Source organism: Diceros bicornis, chromosome 5 (genome assembly GCF_020826845.1).
Source record: "Diceros bicornis minor isolate mBicDic1 chromosome 5, mDicBic1.mat.cur, whole genome shotgun sequence".
NCBI lineage: Eukaryota > Metazoa > Chordata > Mammalia > Perissodactyla > Rhinocerotidae > Diceros > Diceros bicornis.
The window spans coordinates 47745807-47767003 of NC_080744.1; the positions used below are offsets into that span (position 1 = coordinate 47745807).

At 41.4% G+C, this 21197-nt stretch overlaps 1 protein-coding gene across 1 annotated transcript in view; it reads right to left on the reverse strand.

Moving 5' to 3' along the window:
• Positions 1 to 1537: 1537 nt before the first annotated feature.
• LYSMD2 (LysM domain containing 2) overlaps positions 1538 to 21197 on the reverse strand; it is a 28696-nt gene continuing 9036 nt past the window's right edge. The window contains exons 2-4 of the mRNA XM_058541579.1: positions 13971 to 14444; positions 3172 to 3500; positions 1538 to 2129 (exon numbers count right to left, since the gene is read on the reverse strand). Coding sequence (XP_058397562.1) covers positions 2087 to 2129; positions 3172 to 3500; positions 13971 to 14243 — 645 coding nt within the window. The 5' untranslated portion in view covers positions 14244 to 14444 and the 3' untranslated portion in view covers positions 1538 to 2086. The remainder of the gene's footprint in view (positions 2130 to 3171; positions 3501 to 13970; positions 14445 to 21197) is intronic.

Here is a 21197-nt window from a genome sequence, read left to right on the forward strand (position 1 = left end):
CTGACATTCATTAGCTCCTATTGATACCCAAGACAAAAGGGAGAGAGATCATCAGTCCTGTTTTAGAAATGAGGAAACTGGTTCACAAAAAGAACGAGAGCACAGGATATGCTCAAACTCGAATGGCCAAGAAGTGGTAAACCTAGGACCAGAACCTAGGGTTCTTGTCTCTCAGCCCACTCCTCCACAAGGATTCTACATGCGAGGCAGGGACTCAAGTACTCTAGTCAGGACAGTTCAGTTGTGGCCACGACGAATTCAGTCTTTACTAACTTGAAGAAGGGGAGAGATGTTTTGGCTAGAAATTGCTAAGAGAGCCCTTAGGCAAAAATAAAATATTCAGAAAAATGTTTTTGAGATTGTGGTCTTAATTTCAAATTTGAGCTTATATCTTTTGGATCAAGTTTTTGGATTTTTGTCTTTTGGATTACTCTCAAATTTCAATTGTTTTATGTGAGACAGCATGATAACTACATTTTTTAGTTACTGGGCCTCCACAGAGGCCTGGGTCTTTGCTTACATACATAACTGTTTCGCTTCCTTTATTTTTTTCTTTTAGTTTTCTCCTCTTCCAACTTACTCCCCATAGTTTAGGTGTAGTGGAAACAAGAAAACAGCAAGCATGATCAAGAGTTCACCCTATATCAAAGATGATAATAACATGAGAAAACATGAGAAATAAAAACACGAGATGTTATTATCATGAGAAAAAACGTGAGAAAAAATAACGAGAAAAAAACAAAAAACAAGGGATTATGTACGTTATGAACAAACCAGAAATTCAAGACAAGGCGGACAGCTACTGTTTCCCATTCACGCACCTCTTGGTCAGCCTCAGCGGCTGGATCTGTGAGGTTCTGGGTCTGCAAGTTCTGCTGCCTTAACACCCAAGGGCACTTGTTTCCCACTTAATGGGAGGCCTGGAGGAGCCAAGACGGGGAGGAGAAAATGAGGGGAGAGAAGGGAAACAAAGGTCCGTTTTGCCTCACAGATAGCAGACTCCTTTGGGGATGTTCGGGAGGGATAAATATGGGGAATTTTTGTGGAAGCTTAAAGATTTATTTAATCTGGTACTTGAATAGAAATTGAGACCAAAAAATATTTAATTGTAAATAATATATTGCTGCTGTAAGGTTTACTGCTGTAACCTATACATATAATAAAAGTGAGACAAATTAAATTATGTGAATAAAAACCTAACCCTCAATTCAAATGAGCACAGTGACTCAAAACACTATGAAGTGACTTAATGCAATCTAAACTAGAATTCGCCGATGTGTCAGATCATGGTATTGTTTATTTCTTCTTCTGATCGTATTCCATGTTTTCACTACATCTGACCTGAAACATCAGGTCAAATATTATGAAGATGCAAAGGTTACTAGTAACCATAATTGATTTGCTTTTAGATTACTGACTTTTTTTTCAAAATTGCAATTACAATAATAGAAACATTAAAATAGAGGAGAAACTGTCAGTTTCAAAAATATAATTTAAAAATCTATTTTATTTTCCCATTTGTTGAAAAAAATTGAAGACAAATATGAAAACATAGTTTATTTTCTCATTCAGACTTTTATAGTTTATTTTTACAAAATAGCAGACAAAATTTGGTTCTTTGTATTGTTACAGAATATGTAACACATATCGAAATATATAATATATATATAGCACTTAAGCTATAAACACATAGCAAAATCAGCATCACTTAAACAGTAACCATGTTTTTCACATAATTAGGATTTCTGAGGAGATAAACATTGTTTTTAGCTTGAATATGTAAATAGTCTTTGATGCTTTATGTCAACTAGTGTTTACAAAAGCTAGTCTAAAAACTACCACCACCCACAAAAGTGATGAGCTTTAGGAGACAATTTTGCTATCATGCCATAACAAAGACTTAACATTATAGAAAGCCAGAAGGAGCCGATCACATGAGTGCATTTGCAGTAGGTGGAACTACTTAATTGTGATTTAAAGATGTATGCCACGAGAATCCAAAAGGGATGCTTTTGAATCTTCAGTTGTTGCTTTCCTTATGATCCAACCATCTCTTATCCCAGGTTAGACCGTGCCCCTTGATGATCTAACTGTGATAGAGGGAAGTTGCATAGGGACTTTCTTCATCTCTGAAAAAAAGAAATACAGCATAAATCAGTGTTTAAAAACTGTATTCAAAAAACTAGCACATACACTTATTATACAACTTAGTATCCACTTGCCAAAGAAGTGCAGGAGTATATCAACTTACAATATTGTGCATGCCTTGAAAGTTATATGAAATGCATATACTCATTAAGGTGTACCTTATTGTCTTCATTTTATTGGTATCTCAGTTACTGGAATAAAGAATGGTACTTGTTATATATTTATATTTTATATGACATTTAAATAAAGTATATTAAATCATAAAATGATTATATTCATATTTATATTTGTTTATATGTTTTATATTCCACCTCTTTCTCAAAACAATTTGAGGTGCCTACAACAAAGGGCATACATGTAATAAAAGGAATAAAATACAAATAAAACATCAGGACTAAGGAAAGGAGAAGGATACAAATATATTAACTAAAAGAAATATTATAGTACTGTAGTTGAACTGAGCATCAATTTTAGTTGCAAGCTTCCTGGTAGCCACGGCAAAAAAGATAACAGTAGGTTGTGCCAATTCTTGGAATCACAACAGAAAAAGGAAACCAACTCTACGGGAAAGAGAAAGGTTTGCCCTAGTACCAAATTAAACAACAAAGAAAAAAGCTCACGTAAGATCTTACGTAGGAAACACTCGGTAACAAATGATGAACAATGTCTTTGACAAGTTTTATGAGGATCAGTATTACAAGTATTTTCTAGGGCATTGCTTCCTTTGAAGGGGTCAACTAGATGTCTCTGCTTGGTTGCTCTCCAGAATGGCTAGCTGGACAGTTATGCTACTAAAGCAAAGAAGCAAATGCTTTATAATAAATAACAGAGACAAAAGCATTGGGACAGATAAAGCCTTATGCAGAATGCAGTAGCTTTGTTTAGACTTCATATACTAAAAATGCCTTTCTGGAATTAAAATATAGTTTTTAAAGCAAAAAAGGAAACGAAAAAATTTGACCACACAAGGACATCTTAAGAGTAATTTATTCAGCCTCTGACATTTTACCAGCATATTCTTACCTGCTCTCTTCTTTTAGTTTCTTGGCTGCCTGTGTTGATAACTTAATCTGTAAGTCTAGTCTCTGCAGGAAATCTCTGGCTGACACTTCCTCAGGCTGCACAGGCCGAACATCGGATTCTTGAGGACTGGGAGGAGAGAGGTCTTCCCCAGCTGCTACTGGCTCCTCTTCATGAGAAAAACTACCAACAGTTTCATTTTCTGGAGAATCTATTGAGTTAAGTCCATTAAACAACAAAGGCTTGTCTGATATAACTGGGATGTTCAAAGTCTTCTTCAGAAATATACAATCATTGGTAAACAGTTTATTTGCCCTTTTTATCTGCTCCATCTAAAATACAGAAAAGGAAACAGAGTCACATATAAATAAATCCAGAAGTAGGGCTTATTACACAACACAACTAAAAATATTCATGAGCAAAACGTGTACAATGCTTTCTCTGGAATTGAGATTCTTAATTCAGGATTAGCTACCTCCCCAGATATTTCAAGAGATGTCATGAAATTCTGTTTCCAATTTAAAAAAAAATAAAGACTAACTTCCCCTACTATATTATTTCCCCTACACGGCAGCTTTTACCAAGCAGCCTTAAATCTCTGAAGTTAAAAAATGTAGAATTTTTAGCACTTATTTAATAAATTCAATTCTTATTTTAATATTTCTATTATCTGATTAAAAAAATTACTGGTGCTGTTATTTTACTTATGGAGCGCTTCCTGTGTCTCTAGAATTGTGTTTGGTAAATATAATGGATACTGAGGTGGTACAGAGTAAGTACAATGAGAATTTGGAAGAATAGTGTAGACTGGGCTGCAGTCATTAAAAAAGGCCTCTCGGAAAAGGTGGGGTTCTGATTTTGATTCTTTTGACTTTAGATGGGCCTTGAAGAATGTGTAGAAATGGGACAGGGAAGGAAAGGAGGTGGGAGCACTTTACACACAGTATCTCATTTTATCTACCCTATGGAGTAGGTATTTGAAGATCCACTTTACAAACAAAAGAAACAAAACTCATAGAGATTATGTACCATGGAATCATCATACGACTGGCAGATGAAGAAGCTGGAATTTAACACAGGTTTCTATAACTTCAAACTCTTTCATAGCCTGTGGATGCCTCCCCTAAACCACAGAGACGGGGATGTGAGTGGAGGTGAAAGTGAGAATGGAATTTACATACGTTATCTCATTTAACCTTCATAACTGTTCCGCAATGTAGATATGATCTCCTTTTCACAAATGAAGAAAAGGAGACTCAAGTGAGTTAAGTGGCACCCCTAAGTCCACAATGCTGGTAAGTGCAGACAGGACGCAAAGTCTGCCGGTGCCGAGCGTGATGGAGAAATGCCTGCTCTTATGTTCATCACACCGTATTATGATAGCTGCAGACTTCTCCACCCAACTACCCTGGGAACTCACACTATGCCAGGCTCTTTACGAGTACTGTGTCACCGAATTTTCTCCACAACACTTTCTTGCGAGTGTGTAACCATGACAGTTTGGTATAATAGCTAAGCACACAGGCTTGGGAATCGGACAGACCTGGTTTCAGATCCCAGCTCCACCAACATGAACTGTCCGAACATGACCTTGTTACTTCTCGCATCGAGCCTGTTTCCTCATGCATAAAAAAGGTATTATTTACCCTTCACGGGCTGTCAGAAGGATTCAATGAGAGTTTACACATATACATGCATAGAGGAGATAGACAGACAGACAGACAGATAGATACATAGATACACAGGGATACAGGATATACATGAAAGAGAAAGAACATTTATCAGAGTGCCTGGCAGTAAATGGTACTTACTATTCTCCATTTTCCAATGAAGAAATTAAGGCATACAAGAGATTACTGATTTGACCAAGTGTATATGACTCTTTAAATTATGAGCTGGAACTTCTGTCTGACTCTAAAGTCCAATGACCTCAGGATAAAAGTGCACGACTAATGGGACCAAATTATGGGGACCCTTTAACGCCAAATTCATCAGGAGTGAAAAAAATTAGATTTCTACTTCCAAGATCTTGAAAAAGCAATAGTCAAATAAACAGACCCTGTTCCTCCTGCTTTCTAACTATAAGCTGAACCCACACAAAAATGTACATTTAAAACGTTTTCTTTTAAAGATACTACGTTCAAGTACTTTTTGTGGGGGGAGGTGGTCTTTTGTGTTCTGGTTTCTAGTCAAAGGAAAGAAGGCAAGGGTGAGAGAGAGAACATGAATAGGCAGGTGCATTTTAGATACAAAATTAAAACCTAAAAATCCTAAGTCTCTCTCATCTAGCTGAGGCTTAGATTTGAGAGACTTAAGTAACGTGAATACTTTATCCATAGCAGGTTCAAGTATATTCTAATCTGCCTTCAGTACTCCGTGTTTTTACCACCTCCTCCATCTCTCCATGGAGAGGGCTTCCAACGGCACTGAGCCCTCTCTGGCTCCAGGGTGAGTATACGACTCACTCCTGCCCTTTGGAGCATTATAGAGCTGTGGCTTTTGTGAGAGCTCACAGTCTCATCTCAGAATCACTCAGAGATGCGAGGAGACTTTTGCTGGGTCGGGAGGGGAAAGGTCCTCTATTTTTTCTGCTGGAAGGAGATGTGCCTGCAGCTGCCGGCAGCCATCCTGCCACCTCATGGAACCTGACAGCAAGGCCAGCTTGGAGGAGAGCAATCCCACTTCTGAATCAAAGCCTGAAGCCAGAACACCCCAGGACTTTTCAGTTTCATGAGCTAATAAATGCCATTTTTCGTTTTTGTGTGTGTGTTTTCTGTTTTGCTTAGGCCAATTTGAGTTAGGTTTTCTGTCACTTGTAAATGAAAGAGCCCTCACTGAAACAGTGTCCTCTGAAATGCTCATTGGCAGGGGCCTACAATTGCTAATAGTCATTGCTTTCTGGGAATGATGATGGAGGACAGAAACAGATGGGAGCACCAGGATCTGATTGCTGAGGCAGGAATGCGAACATCAAACGTAACCCGAATTCCCTCAGGACAGGAACTGTTATTTCTATAGCTCCCCAGGGTCAAACAAAGATCTTATACACACTAGGTGCTTAGGATGGATGGATGGATGGATGGGTGGACGAACTGATACAGGTCAGAGGAACAGGCATAAAAGATGAATCCAGAGAAGTAACCAGAAAGCAGTAGTAAGTTATCTGTTATGTTGATTTTTCTCCCTTTAAGCCCACTCTGATCTCCCAATCCATCCACCACTCTTCTTGAGCCTGTTCTTGAGCCTGCACCACCCAAGCCCCCCTGTCCTTGGAATTCCAGTTGGTATTCCAAAGGAAGGCATCAGCAGAACGACCACACTGTGACTCCCACCGCTGCATCCCTCCAGGGCAGAGTTCCTGCCAAGCAGCCCCTCGTCCAAGGCTTCAGCTCTTATCAGTGTTAGGACACCACTCCTCCCTGGCCCTTCAGGCGCAGAGGAATATCTCCCTGCTGTTGACAGTCTCAGGTGCTTCATCATCCCTTGTTGGTTCCCTTAACCCTGCTCACACCTCTGTAAATGTCCCTTCATTAAACTCTCTTTGGCCACACCCTCTGGGCCCACTACCTGTTTCCTGCCAGGACCCTAATGATATATCTATCATTCAGAGCAAGACAGGCCATCACAGCCAGGCTAGGGGCCAATGACAGGGAGCACAAAACAAAGTGACTGAGTGAAAGGCTGGGTGTGGTCAAGGAGTCCACAGGGAGTGAAGGGCTGGGCTCCCTGGCTCCTGTGCATGCTGTTGTACTATTGATTCACTGAGAGAATTGCCTCTTTAACTGGTCTATGAGCTTCCTGAAGTCAGGGACTGTGCCGTCTCCATCTCAGTATCATCAGCAAGCATTTAAGGTGACGTTGACTCTTATGGTCTATACTCTAAGATGGCACACGAGGTGCCAGAATCAGGGACATCAGGGATGACTCTAAGGACAAGCAGATTGAAGTCTGAAGATGAAAACAGGTAAAAGAGTTTAATATAAGGTAGTAGTTAGAAACATGGGCTCTGGGGCCACACTTGCTGGGTTCAAATCCTGGCTTTGCCACTTTCTAATCATTCTCTACGTCTGTTTTCTTTTCTGTAAAGTAAGGCTAACATTAGTACCTTCCACAGAATATGATTATCGTGAGGATTAAATGATTTAATTCATATAAAGCATTTAGAACAATGCACAGCACACAGGAAGCACTCAAAAATGTCAGCAACTATTATCATTCAATTTGGTTAAAAGAGAGAAAGCAACAGGTAAGGGCAAATGCTAACCTGTATTCAGCAAACAAGAAGGAAGGAGGTAGGAATTTTCTCCCAATAAAAAATATTTCTCCCACAAAGTAAAACTACATAAAGAGAATTTCATGTAAACGAGCCCAGATGAATAACATTATACATTGTCACTGCCCTGAGGCGTGAGCTTTAAGTTTTTTCAAAAGGTAACTAATTTGCTTCTTTACTTGTTCTCCTTTATAAGCAATGGCTTGAACCAACTGCATAGGCTCCAAAATCTGTTACCTGTAGTAAAGTTCAGGAATGAAACCAGCCATGAAAAAGCCAGAAAAAAAGCATTCCAGCCAGAAAGAACAGCTGCAATGCCCCAGAGCAGGAAAAAATTGTGTGGCTGAAGTGCAGGGAGTAACGAGTAAGCTCCAGGCCACACGCACAGCGCCCTGGATGTCAAGGTAAGGAATCGGATTTTATTTTAAATGCGACAAGAAGCCATTGGGGAATGAAGGGAGGGGGTGACACGATCTGATTACAGTCAAAGATCATTTTGGCAGCTTTGTGGAAAATGGACTGGCAAGAAAGAGGCATTAGTGGAAGAAGAAGCCCAGTTATGGAGGAAACCACAGCAGCACAGATAAGAGACTGTAGATAATCCCAAACAGTAAAATGGTGTTTTAGGAATGCTTTATACTTTTATGTGAACGTATATGGGTCTAATGTTCTGGGACTTCCACCTCGCGTAAAACTAAGAAAAGTCATGATCCAATCCAAGGAAGAGCTGGAAAACTCTACAGCTTTCCCAGCTGCCCTCTGTTCAATGTTTCCTAATACCCGATTAATGCTGAGAAGAGATTATGACCTTTTCAAAGTGAGGCAGAACTACCCCCTGTTTCTCGGGGGCGGATGAGTAGGGGGAGGTATAGCCATCAAATGCTTTCATTTCAGAAATCTCTCCAATCAGGACTGAACAGCATGACTCACTGAAATTTACTTCTGGTCACTAAGAAACAGATTACAGAATAATTAAGAAAAAGCTAACAGGATGGCCACAAGGTCGACCATGATGAAATTAGGTAGTACAAGTGCCATCAATAACTTAAAAACAACTTATTTAAAATGACTCTCCTGTAAATACGTTTTGTAAAGGTGAATTCACTCTGGTGGGAACTCAAAAAACTTCTCCCCAAAACGTAACTCAACAGCAGCTGCTGGGCATGGCCAAGAACTCTCCCCAAAGGCTACTCTGGTCAGCTCACCTGCCTGCCTGTGACTGTAAAATTCAAAATTTCTTTTCTTCCTCTCCACTCCTTAAAAAAGACAAACTCTTCCAAAAACATTTCAGGATACATAATAACTAACATTTACACAGCACTGTGCAGCTTTCACAATGTATATGAAAATATACACATATAACTCTCATTTGATTATCATTTTACAAAAAAGCCAAGAGACAAATATTCAAGGATTCTCTCAAGATCATTTTCCAGTAAGTGCTGGATTCCCTCCCCTCCCCCCCCACCCCTACTGTCTCCTGTTAAGTTCTAGGTGTTGGTGGCAATCAGACTCTTCCATTGCCATACGCTAATGGGGAAAAGGATTTATTTCTTCCCCATGCTATCTCAGAAGAATATATGAGATTCCATTTATATGTAATGTCCAGAAAAGGCAAATCTATAGATTTAGAAAGTAGGTTCATGGTTGCTGGGACTAGAGAAGGAAACAGGGAATAAGTGCAATGGGCACAGGGACCGTTTCAGTGTGATGAAACTGTTCTAAAAATGGATTGTGGTGAAGGGTGCACAACTCTGCAAATTTACTAACAGTCCTTGAATTGTACACTTCAGATGGGTGAATTTTGTGGCATGGAAATTATACCTCAATAAAGCTGTTTTTAAATTAAAAATACATGAGAAGATATTAAAACTGCAAACTACTAAAGGCTATTTACCGTACCTCTCACTATAGGTGGCACTAGTTATTTATGGTTCTCTTCCCTTGACCAGCAAGAGTCAAGAATTTCCACCAGCAGCAGGGGCTAAAGTTATAAATATGAAAGATTTACATACACTTACATTTCTAACTCACAACACTTGTTCCTCCTAAAATGACAATCATTTCACCTTTTCTCAGCAAGGTGACTTCTGTTCGGGGAAGTATTAAGAAGCGACTGGGCTTACAGAAAGAGAAAACTCTGGGAATAGAACTGGACAGAGGGGCCGGCCCTGTGGCTTAGCAGTTAAGTGCGCGCGCTCTGCTACTGGCGGCCTGGGTTCGGATCCCGGGCGCGCACCGATGCACCGCTTCTCCAGCCATGCTGAGGCCGCGTCCCACGTACAGCAACTAGAAGGATGTGCAACTATGACATACAACTATCTACTGGGGCTTTGGCGTAAAAAAAAGGAGGAGGATTGGCAATAGATGTTAGCTCAGAGCTGGTCTTCCTCAGCAAAAAGAGGACGATTAGCATGGATGTTAGCTCAGGGCTGTTCTTCCTCACACACACACAAAAAAGAACTGGACAGGAAGTGACTGAGGGCACGGGGGTCAATGTGGCCTCTGGAGAGGGGAGAGGACAGGCAAGTTGCCAGGCGGGGAGCAAAGAGACAAAGAAAAAGTATATGCAAATAATAGATCCCCTCCCTGCCTCCTATCCACTTTCAGTTTCTATACTGTTCTCTGGACGTTTTCCCAGGGTTTCCAAACAAAAAGTTCACAAGGCTGCCTGGAGCTGGTCCGTTTCCTCCAGAGGCTTGAAGCCAACTGAGAGGAGCTAGGATCACTGCAAAAGTCATAGCTAAATCTAGAATACTGGGATAGGGAAGGGGCCTTAATGTCTCAGTGGAGATAAGCAGAGCCAGGGAAATACAGCCCAAGCTAGTTCAAGTTCATGTCTCAGATCTGAACTGTACTTAATAATTCCTCAACTCAGCCTAGATGGTTTCGGTTTCCCAGACCCACTTCCTCAAATGCCTCTTACTCTGGTAGAGATGCTCAAATCTAAACCTCTATTTAATGCAATGTAAAGACCCATTGCTGGTGGAAGGGGAGGAAAGGAGCACCGAGCAGTGGTGGCAGTGGTCTTCTTCTGTAGGTTGGAGAGCCAGCCTCAAATGAAACTTGGCAATTCAAGCCAAGCTGGCTGCACCCCCTCACTCAACCCCTACCCTGGGCCCCATCTTTCAGAGTCTGCTTAACTCCAGGGCCTAGTGATTTCACACCACTCAGGCTTTCCTGTGTATTAAGTGCACACATGGGTGGAGGGGCCACCACGTGCCAGACTCAGGCCAGGCGCAGAATATACAGAGATGAATCAGACAAGCAATCTGGCTTCTCAAGTAGCTACAAGCTAGCGGAAAGTAGTAGCTGATAAACTCACCATGAACAAAAAGAGGACAGCACGCATTATCTTGTAGCCCCAGCATCTAGCACAGGGCCTCAAACAAACCAAGCTCAATAAAAGTAAATTAAAAAATCACGAATGACAGTTATTAACAACTATGAATGACTTTACAAGGGATGGTGGGAAGGGTCATCAAGATATTTTCTAAGCCACTGGCAGAAGAACTGGGGTCCACCAAGTGTCAGACTTGGCTGGGTTCTTGAACATCCACATTCTTCTTTTCTATAAAGCCTCCTGGATTTATAGAATCCAGGGCCCATCTCTAGGGCAGAGATACTCAAACAAAACAGTAAACAAATAAGCAGAAAATTTATAAGCATAAAACCTAGTGCTTTGAGAACAAATAAAGAGGCCATGCTTATAAAACATGAAGATTCCTGGGCTCCTTTTCTGGACATTCTGATCCGGTAGGTTCCAGGTCAGCTAGAGTTCTATGAGTCTGTCCCAGGGCATTCTCCTACCCAGGTAAGCTGAAAGAACACTGATCTATTCTCACATCTTGGGATGTACTCTGTTGCTACAGTTGAGCACCCCTTCACATAATCAGTTTCCAACTTGTCCCCCTGGTAACCCAGGGTTGGCAACCAGGTCTCCATCTTTACCCCTAGTTAGAGTCTCTGTTCTGGGAACCTCCTTGTAGCTAAAATACTACTGGCTCTTCCCAGTCTCCCCCACCAAGGGACTAAAGTCCTCCTGGACAACCAGCTGGGTGGCTGGGGAGCTGCCACTGGCAGACAGACTTCCCTGAGAGTTCCTGCTCCTCTAAGTAAGACTGCAGAGCTGTGCTCTGTCCTGGCCAGACAACGGATGTTAAAGTCAACTGTTTGCCTGGACTGACTCTTTATTTCCAGGTGCACTGCTCTGGGTCTCTCAATCTTCAACATCTCATCACCCACTTCTCTAAAAAATCATTTAAACATGTTATAGATGACCTTGGCAGTCAATATTAGAAACTTAACTCACTCAACTTCTTTCTGTTCAGTCAGGGAAAGAAAAAAACTTTTCTACCTTTTTAGCTTCCACCTAAAATCTCAATTTATATTGAGCAAATTCAATTCATACCTACAGACATTAACTAAAGCAAGAATATCACTTCCCTGTTACAGTAAGTATTATCACTTTCACTGGTTCTATGTAACCAGTGGAAGAGTCTCTAAAAATTTATCAACTAGAGTTCAGGGCCCAAAGTAAATGATATATATGTAATAAACCAGTGGTTCTCAACGAAGAGTGAGTTTCTTCCCAGGGAACATTGGGCAATGTCTGGATAGGGGTGGGGGGTGCTACTGGCATCTAGTAAGCAGAAATCAGAGATGCTGCTAAACATCCTACAATGCACAGTACAGCCTCCCACAACAAAGAAGGATCTAGTCCACAACATCAATAGTGCTGAGGCTGAGAAATCCTCTAATAGACTATCTGTGCCTATAGATTATAGTTCCCAATTCATTATATTTGAGCTTAATATCTTAAAATTAAGTCATTATAAGCATAATGAAAAATATAATTTATACTCTATTGGAAAGGGGTGAAAGGTTATGAGTAACAGGATGTATATTAAAGAAAACAAGGATTAGAAAGCATTTGATCAAAGCTAGAGAACTGCAGTGAGCGGATGTTTAGGAGCTCTAAGCAACTCAAGTGAAACCGTGGAGGGCAGTGGGTGGCAGAGAGACTGCTGTGGGTAGGGACCAGGGAAATAACACTTCTCCGGATATCATGGATTCCTAGGTGCAGTCACCCTGGCCTAGTAAGTAAGATGCATAGAAACCAGACAGAAGGGACCTTCCTTCTTCAGTAACCAAGAAGCTAAGGGAGCTCTCAATAAGACTAGGATAAATATAAGAGTGGAAATTAAAAGTAATATCTAGAAAAAAGCAAATGCTTTTTCACTGTGCTAATTCAAGCTGTCTCAATGAATAAGCATACTTGGAAAATATCGTTCCTTCTCATCCATCTTTTCATCTGTAAAAAGGAGATTAATTACACCTATCTCCAAGGCTTATTAGGAAATCAAACTGAACGAGAACAAGATGGAACAGGACAAATGCAATGCCTGGCACATAGCAGGCATTCAGCAGAAGGTAGCTACTGATATTTCCCAACTCGGCTTAGCTCTGACTCAAACCAGGCCCCATTAATGCACATTAGAATTGGAGTTCTATGTCCACATTTAGAAACTCCCAAGAGGGCAGAATGGGACTATCCCATGATAATGTCAGTACAGGCCTGCACAGCAAGATCCCTGCTCTCAAAATGTTTACATGAGAGAAGGACCTGCTAGGTAAACATGTACCAGCTTGAATGTGCAAAATAGATGACTCAATCTCCGTCATTCGGTGACACGCCAGAAAGAGTTTCACTTTAAGAGAAAGATATAGATAAGATCACCTTTCTTCCCATTGCTGTCTAAGGTGCTTCAGGAAAGAACATTGAAAGCTGATACAGAACTCAGAAGTAAAAAGGCCATCACATCGCTCAGAGTTAATTGTAGGTAATTTTAATGAAACAATATGTTCTCTCAGGTTTCCATGTTCTTCCCAGAGGTGTAATGCAATATGCCCAAGACACACACACTTATAAATTTATAATAAACACAGCTCTCCAGCTCACCTAGACCACAGTTCTTGGCTGCTGCTTAGCGACAGGTGTCACATTCACAGTTGCCAGTGAGCCCAGGGGTGTAATTTCACTTCTAAATAAAGCAGCATAATCAATAGAACCAGAACCATCCTGCGGGAAAAACTACATTCCTGACTCATCACAGCGCTTGTTTACACAGAAAACAAAATTCTCTGCCCTCAGTTCAGCTTTGAGTAAATATATGGTGGTATGATGGGACTGAAACTTGGGGTGCTGTGGCTCCCCGTGGTGCCAAAGCCCTGGTCCTCTTTGGCCTTCCTCACACGACAGATCTCGTCCGAGTCTGGGCAGGGCACCGGGAACTCGATGCACCTACTTGGCGAGGGAGCCCTGGCGGCCCGCCCCTCTGGCTACGGGACCAGCTTTGGCGATCCTTGCTGTCGCCGGCAGCGCGCGCGGAGCGAGCGCTGGGGGCTGAGCCGCCGGGGGACAGACGGCTGCCTCCTCGACCCGCACTCCTCCGGTGCCCCGCCCCGAGCCGTTACCCCTCCCCGTCCCGTGGCCGCCGGCCCGGCCGCGGCGGCGCGCCCAGCTCACCGTGACTCCGTACTTGAGCGCGATGCCCTGCAGCGTGTCGCCGGCGCGGACCCGGTGCTCCACATGGCGCTCGATGCCGCCGGCGCCCAGCGGCGCCCGCACGCTGGCCGTGCTGCCGTACGAGCGGGTCTTGGTGCGGGCCAGGCTCAGCGACAGCTCGGCCTCCTCGGACTCGGAGCCGGAGCGCGAGCGCGGCGGCGGCGAGGGCGCCGAGGGCCGGGGCGCGCGGAGGCCGCCTCCCCGCAGGGCCGGCGCGGGCGAGGAATCCGCCATGGGTCCTGCGGAGGCCGTCAGGTCGGGAAGCTGGCCGAGGGGGCGGTGCCTCGCCGCCGCCGCCGCCGCCTCTGCTTCCTCCTCACAGGGGCTGCGGCCCGCCGTGCTGCGGGGGCGGCGGGCTGGAGGCCGCGGCGGGAAGCTGCGCGCCGGCCATGGCGGGCGCCTGCCTCCTCCGCGTGCCGCCTTCCCGGGGCGCACCTGAAAGGGGAAGGGCGAAACGAGCTCCCGCAGCTGCCTGGCCGACTGCCGCGGCTCCACCCTGCCCTGCCCGCCGGTACCGGGAAGGCCCTACGGTGCCCGGAAGCGGGGACGCGGCCGTGGGGCTAAGAGGAGCGCATCCTAAGGCGTTCTCGGCCCGGGTGCAACCCTGCGCCCTGCCGACAGAGCCTGGTTAGAGCCCTGCCGTGACCACAGCAAAACACCCAAGCTTTGCTCAGCCTCCTTTATTGATTCCCTAGCAGGCGCCAGGTTCCTCAGACCTTCAAGCTCTCCCATGCCAAGCGTACTCCCTTTCCACACCTGATTACCCAGATGACCTCCAAGTCCATGTCACAGAAAACATTAAGACCTTATGAACCACACACAGCTTCTCTAGGCCCAACTCAACAGCCTGGTGGGTCCAGTCCTTTGAACATTACACCAAGAGAGACAGTGTTTCTAAGCCCTGGTGGGTGACCTCAAACTAACCCTCCAGTTGTTTCGGTTTCACTCTTCATTGCACACCAGTGCCAATTTCAGCCCTGGGCTGCCTTGAATGTCTGAGTAGCTAGTCCATTGTCCTGGCTCACTACTTAGAATTTACTATCTGCACCCATTTTTTTTTTTTAATCAGTTTCCTCTTTAATACCCTGAAATCATAACTCCCCAAAGTATAATCATTAAATCCACCAGTGACCTCTTATCTGTATTCTTCCTCTGAACACTCTCCTCAACATTCTAGTTTTCAATAGTATTCTATACAGTAGGTGAACATTTACTAGAATCTAGTGCCCGAGTTTCTGTTGTACTCTGGACAGCTCTCCAAGAAGATGTACCCTACAGGCAGGTTAGGAGACTGGAAGTTGAATTCATTGGCTGAAGTTTGAATATGTTGCTGTGCTGGACAGAGGCAAAGAGACTAGCGCTCAGGAGACACAATAAAGGATGGGAGAGGAGCACATGGTCTCCAAATCACCCTCCCACTCAAAAATTCTTCAATGGCTCCCTGGGGACAACAGAATTAACATAAGTCACACTGGCATTCAAGCTATTATTTCCATTTTTATTATTCATGCTATGGCCATACCCCATCTACAACTCATCCTGTACACTCCACATGCTCCTGCTAAACACAGCCACTTGAACTTGCCCCTCATTCCTACCTTCATGCCTTGCGCAAGTTATACCCTCCACCTGTAATGCCACTCTTCCAATACTGTCTACATTTTTAAAAAATTTAAGGCTCATCCCAAATGACACATCCTTCATGAGATCTTTCTTGATTCCTCCCACCTGCTCCCCTCCCCAACTGCCCAATTGTTTTTGTTTCTCCACTGAACTCCAAAGTGGTTTGTACCTCTTGTTTAGCATTAAACTTGTGTTTTGTGTCATGTACTTGTCTTCTCTGCTGTATACATGCTCCTGGGAGGTATAAGTAGATCTTACTCATCTTTTTAGCTCCAGCAGTGCCTGGTTTATTGCCTTGAATAAAGCATCAAAAGTGGTTGAATTGAGGTATAGTAAAAAGATCCTGAAAGCTAGATTAGATAATTTAACAAGAGTCTGCCATGCATAAATTCTTGGGTGGTATCCAGTGTGCCCATCCCAGGACCTAAGAGAGAGGCAGAACCCCAGAGTTTAAATATATAGATGAGATTAGATATTACTTCAAAGAGTTTGCAATCTAGTAGTGAGACAGCAAGTAACGTGTCTTCCACTAAGGAAAAGTTTACTGAAGAATTGGAAGTTTTTATTTGAAGATTAATGAACTGGGTTATTGAAGTGTTATTAGGTGTTCTTTGGAAAGGGTTCCATGATCAATTAATTGGGGAAACACTGCAAGCTATATTTCTCCTTTGGAGATTCACAATTCATATTAGAATACTGAAGGCTCTGGAAGTCCTGTAGTAAAGTAGGCTATTGGATTTTTCTTGACACTGTATTTCCCAAACTCATTTGACTATGGAACCCTTTTGTCCTCAGAATTTCTACAGTTTGGGAAATACTGAATCAAAGCGGGGAAAGACAGGCCTAAATAAGCGACCAGGAAGGTGACTTTGAGGAGTTAGAGATTACCAAAAGACAGAACAGTAGGTACCTAAAGTAAGCGGCAGAAAATGAGCCCAGGTAGGAAAAAGGCTAAGTGATCGCTTAATTCCTTTACAAAATGACCCAGGTCTCTGTAAAAGTGAAGGAAAAAAGTTACCACCAAAAATGTATAGAGATTCGAAAGCCATCCCACTTCTCCCTTGTGAGAGCTAATTTCTAAGCTGTCCCTAGTTATCTTCAGTTTCTCCAGCCATAAGAAATCCTGGGTCATAAAACATCTCCATAACAGTTGAAAAAGTGCTCTGAAATAAATCCTACTGAGAAATTCTCAGAATTTTCTCCCTGATTCCTTTTTGTGATCTTCACTAGAGTTTTCTCTAGCTCTCAGAAATTTATCAGCTTGAATTAATACTTATATGATATTTTATAGTTAGGGTTCTTTGCAAGTTGTTTTCCCCTAGATATCTGGGCTATTTCCAAATATCTAATCTTCCTGTGAATTTTATATCTATTTCTCCTTAATCCAAAAAATAAAAGTTAATATCTACAATTTGTGGCTCATATTGAAATTTTTATATATTTACTTTTCCTTCTTCAATCAGAATTTCAAAATTGGTTTCATGTGTAACTACCTACAACACAGAGCAAACTTTACAATTAATGGTGAAACATTAGAAGCACTTCCTTTGAGGTCAATAAGAAAAGGAAGCCTTCTATTACTGCTTCTACTTCATTTTGTTCTGGAGGTCCTAGCATTAAAGAGGGAGGATGGGGAATGAAGATTGAAAAGAAATAAACTGTCATTTACCAATAACAGATGTTTCTAAAATGATTACAGACAACACAGATGATGTCTACATTGGAACTCTTCAAACTATTGGAACTGTTCAAACTTCAAAGCTATGAGACACAAGACCAATATGCAATATCAATTGCATCAATCAATCAGAAAATATAACTGTGGAAAAGATGACATTCTAGATATCAAAAAAATATTTAGGAATAGACTTAACAAAAGAGAAGCATGCTTTATATGGAAAAAATAAAATCCTATTGAAGGATATAAAAGAAGATAAAAATAAAAGAAGTATACCACGTTTATGGATGAGAAGACGTAAAATAATGAAAATATAATTTCCTTCCCAAACTAACATATAAACTCATTAAAATTCCAACCAAAATCCCTATAGGATTCTTCAAAGGACATGACAAGCTTATCTTAAAATTCATATGGGGGCCGGCCCCATGGCGTAGCGGTTAAGCGCGCACTCCGCTACTGGCGGCCCGGGTTCGGATCCCAGGCGCGCAGCGAGGCACCGCTTCTCCGGCCATGCTGAGGCTGCGACCCACATATAGCAACTAGAAGGATGTGCAACTATGACATACAACTATCTACTGGGGCCTTGGGGAAAAAAAAAAAAGGAGGAGGATTGGCAATAGATGTTAGCTCAGAGCCGGTCTTCCTCAGCCAAAAGAGGAGGATTAGCAAGGATATTAGCTCAGGGCTGATCTTCCTCACAAAAAAAAAATTAAAAAAAAAAATTCATATGGAAGATAAAGGGCTAAGAAAAGCCAAGACATTCCTGACAAAGAAGAATGCAGAAGAGGGACTTACCTTCACAGCCATCAAGACTTATAATAAAGCAATGAGAACTAAACTATTGCAGTACTGATGCTGAGGTAGACAAATATAACAAAGGGACAACAGAGAAAACCCAGAAACAGACCCATACATATCAGAGAAGTTAATCTATGACGGAGGTAGAATTACATTCAATAAATGTTTACTGGCACAATTAGTTATTCATGCATGTGAAAAAAAAATGAAGTTATATCTCTACCTTATACCATATACCCAAATCAATTACAGATTGATTAAAGATATAATTGGGAAAAGCTAATTTTAACACACTTAAAATAATGTCTTTATAACTTTGGAATTGCAAAGGATTTCTTAAGCAAGATACCAAAAATATAAACCACAAAGATAAAAGACTGATAAATTCTATTTATCAACATTAAAAACTTCTGTGCCTCAAAAGGCAACTTAAAAATTTGAATAGACAATGCATAAAATTGGAAAATACATTTGAATACATATAACTGACAAAGTATTACTATATAGAATATATTAAAATGCCTACAAATTATTAAAAGACAAACACCTACTAGAAAATGGTCAAAAGGGCCGGCCCTCTGGCTTAGCAGTTAAGTGCGCGCGCTCCGCTGCTGGTGGCCCGGGTTCGGATCCCGGGCATGCACCGACACACCGCTTGTCTGGCCATGCTGAGGCCGCATCCCACATACAGCAATTAGAAGGATGTGCAACTATGACATACAACTATCTACTGGGGCTTTGGGGAAAAAAATAAATAAATAAAAATTATAAAAAAAAAAAAGAAAATGGTCAAAAGATATGAACATGCAATTTACAGAAGATAAGACTCAAATGGCCAATAAACCTAGGGAAAGATGCTCAACTTCACCAGTAAGCAGAAAACTTCCATTGAAAACTATAATTTCATAGGCCTGAGATTAACGAAATTAAAGAACTGGACAATTCTAAGTACTGGTAAGATTGTCAAACAATAGGAATCCTCAACAGTGCTGGTGGCAGTACAAATTGGTGCAATTACTTCAAAGAGCTATGTGACAATATCTAGTAAAGTTGAAGAAATACATTATCTGGAGTTCTGTTCTGGCATAAATCTAAACTAACATGAAAGTCCTCCTACTAAAAGTATTTACAATTTAGATTAATTTTTTAAAAGAAATTCATAGCTAAGCTGGAAATAATAAGAGGGACAGCCTCATGCATCAAAACAAGAGGAACTTGAAAGCTAGAACCAGGGCTGGCCCAGTGGCATACTGGTTAAGTTTGGCACACTCTGCTTTGGCAGCCCGGGGTTCTGATCCCGGGCGTGGACCTATACCACTCACCAAGCCATGCTGTGGCAGTGACCCACATACAAAATAGAGGAAGACTGCCACAGACGTTAGCTCAGGGCCAGTCTTCCTCACCAAAAAAAAGAAAAGAAAAGCTAGAACCACAAACAATTTGCCTAAACTAATGTATAAAGACACAAAAAATCTGAATAGTTCTATCACCTTAAAGAAATTAAATCAGTACTAGAGTCAAAAATCTTGCTACCAAAAAAAATCAGCATCAGAAGATTTTGTTGGAAGATTCTACCAATCTCTCAAGGAACATATCAATCCAATCTTATGTAAACTCTTTCAGAGGACAGAAGTAGCAGGAACAATCCCCAACTCAGTCCATGGTATAACCATACATCCAATCTCATAAACATCATGCTATAACCATGACCAAAACCAACTGAGGAAGGTACAAAAAGGAAAATTAGGAACTTATCTCACTCATGAACATGGATATAAGAATCTTAAAATATTAAGTCAAATCTAGCACTGCATACAAAAAATAATCATGAACAAGATGACTTTATCCCAGAAATTCAAGGGTGCTTTAATATTAAAATATTAATAACTTAAGTGACAGAATAGATAGAACCAAGGAATGAATCTAATAAAGGATGAGCAAGACTTTTTTAGAAAAAAACGTTTAACTTTATTAAAAGACATTAAAGAAGACTTAAATAAAAAAGCTAAGCCATGTTCATGGACAAGAAGACTCAACATCATAAAAAAATGTAATACTTGGGGCTGGCCCAGTGGCGTATCAGGTAAGTTCACACGTTCCACTTCGGCGGGCCAGGGTTCTCCGGTTCGGATCCTGGGCGTGGACCTACTCACCACTGATCAAGCCACGCTGAGGCGGATAGAAGAACTAGAAGGACCTACAACTAGGATACATAACTATGTACTGGGGCTTTGGGGAGAAAAGAGAAAAAGAGGAAGATTGGCAACAGCTGTTAGTTCAGGGCCAATCTTCCTCAAAAAATAATAATAATAATAATAATACTCTACAAATTGATCTATATATTCTATGCAACAGCAATTAATATCCCAATATGGGTTTGCAAAAAACATAACAAGCTAATTCTAAAGTAGACATGGAAAAGCAAAGACCCACAGAATAAGATACTTCTGAAGAATAAGGAAAGGAAAATTGCCCTACCAGATATCAAGAATTACTATGAAGCTCTAATAGTTAGGACAGAGTGATATTGAGGCTGGGAGAACAAGGGGTAAGAATACTGCACCCAGAAACAGAATCACAAATGTATGAGAAATTCATCTATGACAAAGGTGGCATCACAGATCACTGGGGAATGATCTATGAAATACATGATGTCAGGACGATCAGTTATCCACATGGTAGGATCCCTACTTCCTACCATACACAAAAGTTAACTTCAGATGGGTTACAGACTTAAACGTGAAAGATAAAACTTTAAAGCTTTTAGAAGAATATGTAGAAAAATATCTTTATGACTTCAGGATAAGAAAGGACTTCTGTAGTAAGACAAAAAAGGCAATACTCATAAAAGAAAAAATTGATAAGCATGACAACATTAAAATTAAGAACTTCTGCTAACAAAAAGATACCTTAAAGAAAATGAAAAGACAAATTAGAAACTAAGAAAAGAAACAAGTGTTCCAGGAACCAAAAATATTTAAATAAAATATTTGAAGTATCCCTCATTATCCAAACTCCAGCTAATTTTGATATAAAAATCAGGAACCAAATAGATTCTGAAAACTAGATTTTCTTAATTATTTGAA